Source organism: Ctenopharyngodon idella, chromosome 11 (genome assembly GCF_019924925.1).
Source record: "Ctenopharyngodon idella isolate HZGC_01 chromosome 11, HZGC01, whole genome shotgun sequence".
Lineage (NCBI taxonomy): Eukaryota > Metazoa > Chordata > Actinopteri > Cypriniformes > Xenocyprididae > Ctenopharyngodon > Ctenopharyngodon idella.
In genome coordinates, this window is record NC_067230.1 from 26422931 (window position 1) to 26437459 (window position 14529).

Sequence of the window (14529 nt, forward strand, 5' to 3'; positions counted from 1 at the left end):
TGACACAAAACCATCAGGTATACCAGCGAGAGATCGACTCGTGACAACGCTCACAAAATGAATATGTGTTTTGTTTGGTTGGTACTGTATTTGCAGGCCATGTGTTTCTCTTTGCATGAATTCATTAAGCACACAATCACACGAAGAAAAAGATAGTAGCCTACTCTTGAAAAACTAACACCAAGTACAATTAATTATTGAGCAATGAGAATGGTAAAATGTTTAGGGCATAATTTGTTGTGCATGTGTCACCTAGTTATTTTTGGAAACAGAGGTGAATTAAGAGTTTCTAATAAAAATTAAAAAAAACATGATGGTTATGATTGTTTAAGGACACTTTTATCTGTGTGTGTGTCCCTGTATCTCTCCCTCTCAATCACTTTCCACTCTTTTAGTCTCTCTCGATCACAAGAACACACAGTGACCCAGTTAGCACAGAAGAGGAGCTGTCAAGTCTGTTTTCTGCATTATTCACCATGGGCTTGGCTTATGTAATCCAGTCATGTGAGCGCCTCTACGTGTGCCTGTTGGGAAGCCGGAGTATCATCAAGTAGAATGCCTTTGCTAATAACAGGGCTGATTATGCAACGGGCCTATTTACGAAAGCACCCACACAAAACACATGCGTGAGCACAGAAACCAGCCCTGCCAGCCCGGGAAATATAATTGCTCTACAATCAGAACAGCCATCCCTCCTTTGACACTGACTGCCTCCATCGGCGCGAATCACCCTCCCTGTCGGCGAGCAGCCTAGCGACGAGGATAGCGATTTGCCAGGTTGCCATAGCAACCTCTTTGCACCCGCAAAGCCCTGGCTGTGTGACTGCAGACAGTGACGTGTGGCCCTGCTCTGCACTGGACAGCCTACAGTTGACGATCCGAGCGCTCGCTTTGCCTCAGTGTCACAGAATAACATACTACTATTACACTACTATTACTACTGTGCATAAAATCTACAGATTACCTACTATGTTTGTCAAAATGTGCAGTATACAACCATTTCCCAGCAGGGTTATTACAGTTAACTAAAACTAAACCATTAAAAATAAATAAATAAATAAATAAATAAATAAAAACTTATTTTATTTCATCTAATTGCCAAAGCAATGTTTCCCATTTTCATTTAGTTTAACTCAATGTACTAAGAACCAAACTAAATTAATAAAAACTATATAGACATATTTAAAAAAAAAAAAAAAAACAATTAACCAATTTGACACACATGCATTAATAAAAACTATATACATATATATTTGAAAAAAAACAATAACTAATAAAAAGAGACACATGCAAGAAAATTATTAAAACATTAACTAAAATGAAAAATATAGAAATAAAAACTAATTCAGAATATTTAAAAAACTATAATAGTATCTAAGTGATACTAAAATAACTCCGTTTCCCAGATTGCAATGTGTTCGATGTGAACTTTCATTTTCAGAGACAACTACATTGTAAATAAACATGCAATGCAAACAAATGATGAAACATGCATTTTCTGTGAAGATGCACAAAAAATACTTAAATTGAATTGAAAAATAATACGAGCTGCCAAATTAATCCACAAAATTGGATTAAAACTGCAAAATACCCATCTTTGTTTCCAAGATGATAACTAGACACCACTGAATTAAACATGTAGCACCATAAAGCCATGTGAAAAAAAAGTAATGAGGTCATGTGACAACGTAGTATACTACAGTTTGAACGTTATTCGTGGAATAATGCCTACATTACTAAGTTTAACCTCCTATATATATATATATTTATAAATAAAAAAAATAGTAGACAGTATACAGTGTATCCTGCATAGCACTCAGAAAGCTTTTGTTCAATTCTTAAAAATAGCCTTTGTCTTTATGTGTTCCTTCAATTCCTTTCTCATTTTCTCCCTCTCTCTTAGAATCCAAGCTCTCTACATTTTCTTCAATTTACCCACTGACTCCTCAGTGACCCGAGATATCTGCCCTGCCTGCAGCAGTCTTATTGGTGTTTTCTTATCTCAATTCGATGCATGCTCTCCTTCCCTCTTCCTGTTTTGCACCATAGGAGGATGCCCTGCATTTCAAAGGAAAGGACACGGCTTTCCTACACAGAGATGAGGTATGCAAAAACACACCAACTTGCATCAAAACAGCAATTCAGATAAAGATTTTAGATTTGCTTCAGTTCACATGGTAATTAGCCCTATCATGTATAAACCTTGTGTAGCTCCGCCCCTTTTTAGCGTTGCGCTCATTGCGTTCTGTCTTCCGGTTTGTAAATCCACAGCATGAAGGTAAGATCTTACGGATTTATGAATAAACGGCTCGTTTTAAAATCTTCCCGGTCTGCTGACATCTATTATGACATCCGCTTCGAACATTACAATGCTCACGATAACTTTCATTAACTCTACAATAAGTAAATCCACTTCACCAGCTACTTACTCTTCGACAGCAATGCCATAGACAGAGCTACCGCTAAAAACGGAAGTTCAAACACAAAGTTCTAAAGATGGCTGCGCTTGTTCCTCTGGCGCATATGTTCTATACTGTTGATTATAAAATGCATAGTTCTGGTCCTTGATTCTGATTGGTTGAGCCGCATTCTAAGCCGTACACAAATACACCTGTGACCGCATTACATCAGTATTACTGCGCCACTGCGTCTGTGTGTTGCTTGTGTTGATTCCACTTCTGAAGAATTAGCACAAGAATGATATTTTTGATCAATAGCATTACATTTTTGTATCTGTGTGTTTATTTTATGAAACCTTGCCAGGAATGTGAAATAACTGTTTTATAAAAGCAATAAGCCTAGAACAGCTAAGGGGGTTTTAGGCACTCCGCTCCGCACCGTGCCTAAATTCACTCTAAACCACGGCTTCTTTGGGCTTATTGCTTTATTTTACCACACCTACACTGGATCAGCTGACTCTAAGCTCACTCACACTGTCTCTGTCACAATCATTGTTTACTATCTGAATTCACTGTGTGTTTGCACATGACATGAGTTTTAAAAGCAGAACAGAGGCAACTCATACTGTCATATGTCATAAAACCACCCCTTATAAACAACACCACATTACAATAAAAATAGTTGATGAATTATAGAAATAAACAAATATTAATGTAGATATTATAATAGTAATTAATTGTAGATTAAAGCAGAAAATAGAATATTTGAATAACACTTTAAACAGTTATTATTGTAACATTTAAAAATAATGTACAAGATTAAATATAAAGAAAGGAACAACACAAATGAAAGTGAAAGGGAAAGCTCATCTCACCTGTATGACAGGGTTTCCTCCCTCCAGCAGAGCAATGGCCAGCAGGATGCTTTCCTGGAAGATTCGGTCACTTGTGGCGTTCATGATGAGGTCAATGACCAGGTCAGACGCACCCTCCCTATCCAGATGACACTGAACCTCCGCCAGGCTTATCTCCCCTCGACCGCCTGCTGAACCCCCACCAACCACTGGAGTAAATAATAAAACCATCAAAATGAATAATAATAATAATAAATAAATAAATAACTGTTCAAAAGTTTGAGGCCATTATGATTTTTTTTTTAAAGAAATGATTACTTTTATTTTGCAAGGAAGCATTAGATGCATCAAAAGTGATAGTAAAGACATTAAATGTTACAAGAGAGTTCTAATCTATCTTTCCACAAAAATATTAAAGGGATAGTTCACCCAAAAAAGAAAAATCTGTCATCATTTACTCACCCTCAAGTTGTTCCAAACCTGTATGAATTTGTTTCATCTGCTGAACTCAAAAGAAAATATTTTTAAAATTGTTAGTAACCAAACAGTTGATGGGCCCTATTGACTTCCATAGTATTTTTTTTCCTACTATGGAAGTCAATGGGGCCCATCAACTGTTTGGTTACCCAAATTCTTAAAAATATCTTCTTTTGTGTTCAGCAGAAGATAGAAATTCATACAGGTTTGAAACTTGAGGGTGAGTAAATGATGACAGAATTTTTGGGTGAACTATCCCTTTAAGTGGCACAACTATTTTCAACATTGATTATAATAAGATAAGTTTCTTTAGCAGCAAATGAGCATATCAGAATGATTTCTGAAGAATCACGTGACACTGAAGATTGGAGTAATGATGCTGAAAATTCACATGAATTTATCACATGACATTTTTTTTTTTAACAATATTACTGTTTTTACTGTATTTTTAGTCAAATAAATGCAGCCTTGATGGGCATAAGAGACTTCTTTAAAAAACATTTAAAAAATTCTTACCAACATCAAACTTTTGAACGGTAGTGTTTCTAGAAACAGGAATATTGGCTTAATAAGGTCAGTGCCTTTACATGACAAATTATATGACAATATTATGATATTCAGTTAAACTTTTCTTGTGCATGTAAACATGGTCACTGAAAAAGTATTGTATTAATTACAGAACTAAATTATAAATTATAATTATGCCCAAATACAGGTCTACTTCTATAAAATTCCTGCCTTTTTCCAGTTATAAAATTGTAATGGTACGAAAATAATAATGGCACCAAATCGTTACTGAATCAAACTGTAATCAGTGTTAAGAACCTGAGCAGGCCTTTTTGATGAGATGTTGCACCAATTTTGCTTAAAATCTAAGAACTCAGTGGCAGTAAATAATCAAAATTATGTATATGTGCAGGAGAAAGTGACCTTTTCGGTAAGTTAAGGTCAAAATGACCAAATCCACATATATGGACATCCTATTATCTGTTGTCAATTTCTCCTAAACACATTTATGCTCCAATTCACTCGCTAGACTTTCTTAAGTAGGTGTGTCTAGTGGCTATTCACACAGGAAGTGTGGGTGCCACGTTCTTGTCGCCTGGCAACAGCGATGGCTCTAAATATATAGGACACGTAGCAGAAGAAAGTGGACGGGGGAGGGAATCATCTTTAGCAGCGGGGAATTACAAAATGAAGTTTGACTGTATGTTTGAAAAGGTTAGTTTGTATTATAACAAACCCACACAAACACAAACCTGCAGGAGTCTTAGTCTGTCCCACAGGGGTGAGCGGCCCATTGCTGAAATTGGTCAAACTCTCTCGCCTGCCTCCCGGCTTGAAGTTGCCATAGTAACGGTTTACCAGGACTTGCCTCAAAGCTTCACTCTGACAACAGGGAAGAGGGCGGAGTAATGAAAGGGGCATTATGACAATTATCATCACTGAACATCAATGTACCACCATGACAGACGACATCATCAAATGGGGAATTTAAAAATGAATAAATAAATCATGAAAACAAAAAAAACACTTTTTCTTTTTTCTTTTTTTATGGAAAAATACACATACTTCCACAGGTGTTCAATGTAAAACAAAGAATCTGTGGTAACAAAAATAGGCTACTTAAAGAAATCATAGAAAAAAGTGTGCATATCACATTTTTGATATCTCTGTCTTTATCAGACATAAAAAGCCTGATAAAGATCTGGGGGTCAAAATGCTGCAGATGTCCAGTAATATTAATATCAGTTTTCCATTACTTAACTTGAAGCCTGTATACTGTCAAAAGTGTGGGATCACTAATAAATATATACATATATGCATATACATATACACACACATACATACATACATATATATATATATATACACACACACTTTTTTTTTTTTAGAAATATTTCAGGATTATCAAAAGTGTCAGTAAAGACATTTCAAATAAATGCTGTTGTTTTATAAACTTTATAAACTAAAGAATCCTAAAATAAGATTCCTAAATAATATATGGATATTTTTCCACAGAAATATTAAGCAGCACAACTGTTTTCAACTTTATAATATTAATATTATATTATAATATTAATATCATAAGAGATGTTTCTTGAGCACCAAATTCACCTTTTCCTTCAAAGGAACAAATTAAAATACATTTAAATAGAAAACTGCTATTTCACAATATTACCATTTTACTGTTTTTATCAAATACTTGCATAAGAGACTTCTTTCAAAACATTTTAAAATTCTTACTGACTACAAACTTTTGAACGGTATTGTATAATAAATGCGTAATTACTTATAATACACTTTGCAATGGATTATACTGCTTCATTATGGTAATTATTAATATTCATGCTACACCGTTAAAGAGCACAAGTCATTATAAAACACTTGACATTGGCTGTGATAATATGACATGGGGTGTAACCATGAACAGGTTAAGCAGTAAGTTTTATAACTGTGTCTAAAGGTGTATTATATAATACATTTTATATTGAAAATCTCAATATATGTTACATAAACAGGCTTCAAGTAAAGTGTTACCCAACTGGTTTTGTTTGTGGGATGCTACTCAACTCCTTCTCAAGACCAATCCCATTCGTTTGATTAGTGCAGTCAGAATGAGGACAGAAAGGAAGACAGAATCTGATAACACTAGATCCCTTTGCTTAGTCGCACATGACCTCATAATACCCGAGACCTCGGATACAAGACACCACACCAATTAAGAGTAATCCTAATTCAGTGATTACACAGATAACCGTAACCCGACTGCTCACTCAAAACACCCCGAATCAGAGTAGGTGGAAACACACACACAAACAAATACAACATCAAGATGTTTATCGCCTATAACACATCCATCACCACCTTCAAACCTATAGAGCAAATAGTCATCCCGGTTTTTCAGTGAAACCTCCACCCGTTTGGAGCAGACAGTAGGGTGTGAAGGGTAAGTTTGTGAACGGGCGGCTCAAGCAGTGGCCAGGGTGGGCGTCACGTGCCCCATTTCTTTACCTACCCTTCTCTGATCCTCCAGTTGCTTCTGTGGCTGGTTTGGATCAAACTCCTGAGTGACGCGAGTTAGCAGAAAGCAAAAAGGAGGGAAGAAAAATGAGAAGCATAAAAAAAAAAGAAGGGGGTCAAGACTGAAAACATTAGTCACTATTTTGACATGCAAGAAAAGTGGGGCAGATTACATCATGCAGTTAAATAAGAGGCATAGGGTGTGTGTGTGTGTGTGTGTGTGTGTGTGGGAGCAGACAGGCGCTGGGGAACATCAAGCAGAGCAAAGTAACACAATCAGCTTTAGTTTATCCATAAAATCTTGAAATATTCCCTGAAAGGAAGTAGGAATGGGGTAAAACAGGAAGATTAATAAATAATACACGTCTTAATGTTTGTTTTTCAATTCCCTGTTCTTTAATGAATAAAACTCAACAGGATGTTTGTTGCTAACCTATTCTACAGGCCATCTGTTTTATGTTGGACTATAGTTGTGCTTCTATGACAGCAATAGCGGGAATGAAACTATGTTAATTACATAAGCACCATACAGGGTGCCAAAGCCAGAAACGCAAGCCATGAGTGAGAGGAACGGGAGAGAGAAAGAAAAAAAAAAAACATACAGATTACATAATGGAGCCTGTGTACTATGGACACACACTGCGGCTCATGCCTCTTGGTAAAGCACTTGGTTTGCTTTTTGTCCCTCTTTCTCCCTGTCTGTCATATGCTCGGACATATGCAGGTGCGTGTAAAATATTGGCTGCCACACCAAAAAAAATATGTAAGTGACCACCCACTTTTTAGCACCCTTGGCTTCAGAAGTTTTTTTTTCTCCATTCAGTTTCTCCACAGGCATTTAAAAGAAAAATGTAAAACATTAAGAAAGAGTTTGAAGCCATAAACCAATCCAACTAGTTCACAGAATGAATAAAAGACTGTGTGATGTCTCTGTCTTTTATAAAGCAATAAACTACACGTCACATGAAGCATTGCAAACGACAATCAAAAATTAAAGTAAAATGCAAACAATATTTGATTCATTCATGATAAGATACATTATTATGTTAAGGTCAGTTCATACTGCACTGAGAGATGCTGACAGACAGCAACAGACAGTTCGTCTGGTTTTGTCTGTCTGTATCTGTCAGAGTTGGTCGGCTCTCATTTTCGCCAATTGAACATGTTGAATCTGTTTGTCAGGTCGTGGTCTAAGAAAGTGGCGTACTGTAATCTGGTGGATGTCAGCGTTGTTCGTGTCTGTTGGTGCAGTATGAATTGCTGTTAATAATTACTAAAATAATACTTTTTTTATTAATAATACAATTGTTATTATTCACAAGTAGTTTAATTCAAGGGCCGGATTATCAAATCAAAAAGTTGAGGTGGGCTGGGGGGGTCTTATTGGTAAGAATTATTTTGTTTATAATGATTATAGGCTTAAATGAAAATATTCTGACAGTGAGACTTGGTAACCACAGGTAAAACCATACATGGCTACTCACTACCGCTGTCAAATGATATTATATTATGAAATGTTATATAGGCCTATAAAAACGCCTAAACACAGGTACAAACTACACACACCTTCACAAAGAAATTAATTATATATTCCCCTACCCACCTAATAAATATATTGCGATATAAATATAACATAGTATTCAATATAAATATCCCACATTTCCACAAACCATGGTAAATGTTTGTAAGGGTGGTGATTTTGGGATTTAAAAGTCTTCTAATTTCATTCATGGCAATGTTTCTCCTGTTTTCCTCATCAGTCTTGTTGGGAATGTTGTTTCATCTGCTTTAAAACTAGTTTAATCATCGAGTGATTTGTGGTTTGTAACCGAGAGGTATGTGTCGGATTGAATGTCGCAACGCTGTTTAATAATGGTGACCGGGAATAAACACAGCTCCTTTAAGCTTTCGTTCCGTTATCCACTTGGCCGTGCTGCGTAGTTCAAAGTAAACTACTGAAACACATGAAAACAGCGCTATTTGTTCTGTATTTGTTGTTACTGACCGAGAAACAACTTCAGATGATTCAGTGACAGAGCGGTCGAACGAATCCAAATCGTTTCAGCAAGCACGTTTGACCAATTCACAGAAAAGAAAGAATCGAGACAAAAGAATGATTCATTCACGTATGATTGGTCTCGCTGGTTCAGTCGACAGAAATACGGGAAACACATAATAACTGCTGAAATATTCACACAGAAAATGTTTCTCAGGTCAGACGGAGGAGCGTGCATGGTACAAACAGTGTAGCTGCAGGCGCCACTGCGGCCACGTATCTAACCAAATTTAACCGCACCGCCAGGAAAAGAGGAGGAGGGAGGTTGGGGTGCCCTCGGGCCAGATGAAGATGATTGGCTGGCCGGATTTGGCCCACGGGCTGCCAGTTTTTTTTTGGCTGGGCAGTGTAATTTTAACTCATTTGCAATGCTTCATGGGAGCGGGACGTCAATTTGGTTAGTAAACTTTGATTTTGAGTAAAACATTTCAGAGAAAATCAGAGAAAAAGACGAAGTACAACTTAACGTCTTTTATAAAGCAATTAGCTTAGTATTGACTTGCAGTCATTAATAAGATATATAATTATTATTATTCTTTTAATTATTATTCTTGATATATTGAATTTAATAATACTTACCATTATTATTAATTATAAATTAAATCAAATATCTAAGTTTGAAAGTTTAGAGATTCGATCTCATCATTTGCAAGTAGTGACTGTGGAATCTCGTTATCAGCAACAACTTCTCTGATTGGCAGATCCATAGAGGATCTTTTTTCAGAATATTTACAACCAAGTATTTGGTCAGTAAACACTTTTTTTAATTAAAAATTAAGTTAAAGAAACACATATCATTGCTTAACCTCAGAGCTCATGGTACGCTTGTCTTGAAAAGTTCACGTGTTATCAGGTAATTTCTCAATGGAGAAAATGAATGGGATTTTGACCTCCAGAACCCAACTGTTATGCTCTAATCAGCAAGACCAAAAAGAGGTCAGCTTATCTCCAGACTGGGAGGAAAATATCTCAGAGGAAAGAAGTCATGTGTGCCAGCGTGGGGCTTTGTTTTCCCATTTGCATGGGCAGAGATGACTCAAAGGAGAGAGAGAGGGGTGTTGCAATGCAATGAGGCAAGGACGTGGTATGAGACAATCAACTACAATCTGCAACAACCCATATTCCCACACCCCGGCCCAAGGGTGGCGGGGGGCGAATAGAGAGAGAGAGAGAGGCTATTGCAATGTAATGAGGCAAGGACATGGTATGAGAAGTTCAACTACTGTCTGCAACAACCCATATTCCCACACCCCGGGTGGCAGGGGGGCGAATATGTGTTGGACACACCTCTGCTAGGACCTCTGGTTCTGGTGGGGGTGCAAGCTAATGGAGATAAAAAGTCATGAGTTAGTTAATGCATATTAGCCTCTGGCATTGATAGAACGTATTTACGCCTTTGACAAACTAGAAAGTCATTAATGCGCAGTGCATCAGACCCATCATATATAACCAGCCCGAAAGAATACACTTTTCTACACTACAAGCGTCTGCAGTTTGCGAAGGCTGCACATTCATCTATGTCAGCGCAGGGTTGTTTGACCTCGGCTGGCCAGCCTACGTGCCAGCTTCTTATCAAAAGGGGCTCACCTCAGCGGGAAGACTGAATTTGCATGAGCTAAATGTGCACACAAAAACATAATAACTGATAAAAAAGGGTTAAAAAGTTCAAGGTATCTATACTGAATCTCAAGCAGTTATGTAATGTGCTCTCAAGCCGTGACTTGGCAGAAATGAAAACATTACTCTGTTAAGTGTTACCAAGCTGGGAGTGGAAAAAGTGTTTTTGTGTGTGTGGCTGATTTTCAAAACGGTATAAGCAACTTGTTTGGTCCTGTTACAACATTTAATCCACCTGGATTTGAGAGTGTAAGTATTTCCACAATCATTAGTGCTTATTTTGCCTTAGTGTGACAGAAAAAGACAAAAATCAAAAGTCGTGCAAGAGCAAAAAGGAACGAGCAAAGCAGGCAACATGCATGGCATGCAAACAGTTCCTTGTTTGACAAGTCAGAGACAACGGTGAGGACCAGACTATCGACAACAAATAATCATTCCGATAACATACAAAATGCCGTTTGCTTTCATAAAAATGTGTTTGCTCTAAATGGATGCAAATAGGAAATTTTGAGCACATTGTCTGGAACCGTTCTAACATAAAAAGAAAGAGGGGGGTTCTAAATTAGCAACATCTGTGACGCACGCGCATGTTTGTGTGAGTAATACTGCAACCAGTAAGGAATCTCCCTTTCTGCGACATCATTTTTCAGCTGGAAAATAATGCTGCTGCAAAACACAAGGTGTGAATGTGAAATGTCCCTCTCTAGCCACCATAAAAGCACGCTTTCATCACATGCTATAAAAACACTTTCTTGTGAATTTCCCCTCAAGAAATCAATACAGCACATCCATTCATATGCACATCCTTTCATCCATCCGGTAATAAAATCAAATTGGATTTAACACAGACTTTTGAAAAAGCTCTTGGCTACTTTTTCTTCCAGTGCAAGTTGCAAGTTGTGTCACAAGTGTGGGTATGAGACAGTTCACACATTCACTGATGTCACAGCTTTATTCTTTGCGGCGCATGTCAATGGTGAGAAGCTTTGAGGGCTCATTTAAAACACCGTCATTGTGGGCAAAAGCAAGGTTTTGCAGACTTATTTTAAACCTGACTGTCATGACATGAGCTCAACGTGTGACCATCTCTAAGCTTTGGTCTAAAGATTGAAGGCATCTGGCTTGGTGACCTAATTTATGCATTTCAGTCTAACAAGACGGAAACTGAACTGTGGCTGTATCAGAAGAACAGAAGGGTGATGAGGGGTTTAGGATGTTGTATGCCCACCCCTCGTGCCCACCGGATGGTCTACGGCACTGCCAGTGTCTCTTGGTAAACAGCCCGTTGCACTTTTATTGGCAATTACTGCAGAAGGTCACACATCAGTAAAGAGCCTGGATTCCAGGAAAAAAACGAGGAAAAAAAGAAGGGCAGGTCTTATGTAACCTCTGGTAGAGAGCTGGCGGGAGTCCAGGAATCGTGCTGTACAAAGGAGAGGAAACTGGGACAGAAGCGCACGCGGGGACGGATGTGTCCACAGCTCCCCCTGATGGATGACTGGAGAAGTGCAGAGGAGGAGCCACAGATTACACAGGACACATGAGGACAACAGACCCCGACTGACACACACACACACACACACACACACACACACAAACACACACACACACACACACACACACACACACACACACACACACACACACAAACAGAGACTACTGGAACTGACTGAATCTACTGAATGAGAGAGAGAGAGAGAGACACAGAGAAGAGTGAAGAAAGAAAGAAAGAAAGCAAGAAAGAAAGAAAAAGGCGATAGAGCAAAACAAACAAAGAGGCAGAGGAATGAAAAAAGAAAAAGGCGAAAGAATGAAAAAAGAAAAAAGAAAGAAACCGAAAAAGGCAAAGGAATGAAAAAAGAAAAAGGCGAAAGAACAAAAAATGAAAAAAAGAGCAAAAAAAAAAAACATAGAAAGTAATAAAGAAAAAGGCAAAAGAACCAAAAAAAAAGAAAGAAAGAAAGAAAGAAAGAAAGAAAGAAACTGGAAAAGGCGAAAGAACGAAAAAAAGGCAAAAACAAAGAAAGAAAGAAAAGAAAGAAAGAAAGAAAGAAAGAAAGAAAGAAAGAAAGAAAGAAAGAAAAAGAAGATACCTAAAAAGAAAAAGGTGAAGGAATGAAAAAAGAAAAAGGCAAAGAAAGAAAGAACAATAAAGAAAAGGCAAAAGAACTGAAAAAGAAAAAGAGCGAAAGAAAGGAAGAGCAAAAGAGCGTAAAAAAGAAAGAAAGAAAGAAAGAAAGAAAGAAAGAAAGAAAGAAAGAAAGACAGACAGACTTATAGCTGAGAGATACAGTTGTGATTGTCTAGCACAGTCCAGGTGAAGGACACACACACACACACACACACTGTTCTCTCCATCCATGTTACATAAGCTTTCCCTGCTCAGCAACACAGCCGCATCATCAACCTAAAGCCATATTATCCACCCCATCCCTCTTACATCACACACACACACACACACACACACGGCCATATCCCAGAGACTTACACTGTGATGTGAGACACATTCTCTTATGCAATATAAAGATGAACAGAGAGAGGAGTTGTATGTTATGTGAGTACAGGCCAAGGATGGTCCATCAATACATGTGCTGAGAACACGTGTGTAAGTGTGAATAAGGGCTCAGACACACACAACAGGTGTTTCCACACACCGACAATTCATGGGACACTTTTTCCAAGTCATCTCAATGGCAAAATGTGTCCCAATCAACCTGAATTCACCCTAATATATTATATATATATATATATATATATATATATATATATATATATATATATATATATATATATATATTTTTTTTTTTTTATGTTGTACATTTTAAACAAGGATGAATATGCACTACCATTCAAAAGATTGGGGTCGGTAAGATTTTTTAATACGTTTGACAGAAGTCTCTTATGCTCACCAAGGCTGCATTTATTTGATCAAAGATACAGTAAACAAAAAAAGTAATACTGTGAAATATTATAGTAATTAAAACAACTTTTTCCTATTTGAATATATTTTAAAATGTAATTTATTCCTGTGATGCAAAGCTGAATGGTTTTAGCATCATTATTCCAGTCTTCAGTGTCACATGATCCTTCAGAAATCATTCTAATATGCTGATTTGCTGCTAAAGAAACATTTCTTATTATTATCAATGTTGAAAACAGTTGTGCTGCTTAATATTTTGATTTCTATTTCAAATAAATGTCTTTATTGTCACTTTTGATTAATGTGTCCTTGCTGAATAAAAGCATAAATAAAAAAAATCTTACTAATCCCAAAATTTTGAATGGTAGGATGTGCATATATAAAGATGAACATATATTTACAATACTGTAACTGTGCTTTTAAAAACGAGGGATGAGTAAATAATATTTCCTTCGGAAATCAGCATGACCCGACGAATGCTGTTAAAAACTTGTTTGAAGAACTAGAAGTTTCTTCTAGAAATGCCCTCATCAGCACTTCAGCCTTATCTTTCATTAGTAAGAATGTATAGGGAAAAAAAGCACATATTGCATTTTTAAAAATATCGAGCTTACTATCTGACTTTTTTCTGACTTCTTAACTGTTTTTTCTAAGAAGGAGGGTGTGAGTTAATCTCTTGAGATGCACGTTTCTGCTGACACCAAAACACCCTAAAAACACCCATAAACACACCCTTTACTGACCTTTTACACTTCTCCTGCTATACAAATAATAATAGGGCTCTTATACAATTATGAGACTCAAACAGAAACACATATACACAAACACGAGTGCTGTCATTTTTCTTGTTCACCCATTCCACACAACTGCATGAATGTTCAAGAACGTTCACACACGCCTTCCTGTTATGGGGAGACTGGGTCGCATTTCATCCCTGGAACTGATAGGAGAGCAGTGACTATAAATATAGTATGAACTCTCACCAGCTTTTCCGACTTCAACTCAAACACGCAGACGCTCACTTTAAATCCCACAGTGCAGATAAAAAGAAGTCAATGGAAAGCAACCACAAAGAGCAGTGTTACTTATAAAGTGCTTGCATTGCATAAACTGAATACTTACTGTAAGACATTTGAGATTAACGTTTGGAAATCTCCCATTGATTTTGACACTGTTAGAATA

The 14529-nt window shown here is 37.1% G+C and overlaps 1 protein-coding gene across 12 annotated transcripts in view; it reads right to left on the bottom strand.

The window, feature by feature from the left end:
• The window catches only part of itpr1b (inositol 1,4,5-trisphosphate receptor, type 1b), a 142113-nt gene that overhangs the window by 55696 nt on the left and 71888 nt on the right, over nucleotides 1-14529 (bottom strand). For 7 of the 12 annotated variants that reach the window (XM_051912918.1, XM_051912913.1, XM_051912916.1 and 4 more), the window contains 4 exons: nucleotides 10098-10133; nucleotides 6750-6797; nucleotides 4990-5119; nucleotides 3275-3462 (listed from right to left, as the gene is read on the bottom strand). In XM_051912918.1, the coding sequence (XP_051768878.1) occupies nucleotides 3275-3462; nucleotides 4990-5119; nucleotides 6750-6797; nucleotides 10098-10133 (402 nt within the window). The remainder of the gene's footprint in view (nucleotides 1-3274; nucleotides 3463-4989; nucleotides 5120-6749; nucleotides 6798-10097; nucleotides 10134-14529) is intronic. The other 5 variants (XM_051912919.1, XM_051912917.1, XM_051912915.1 and 2 more) reach the window with 2 other exon arrangements.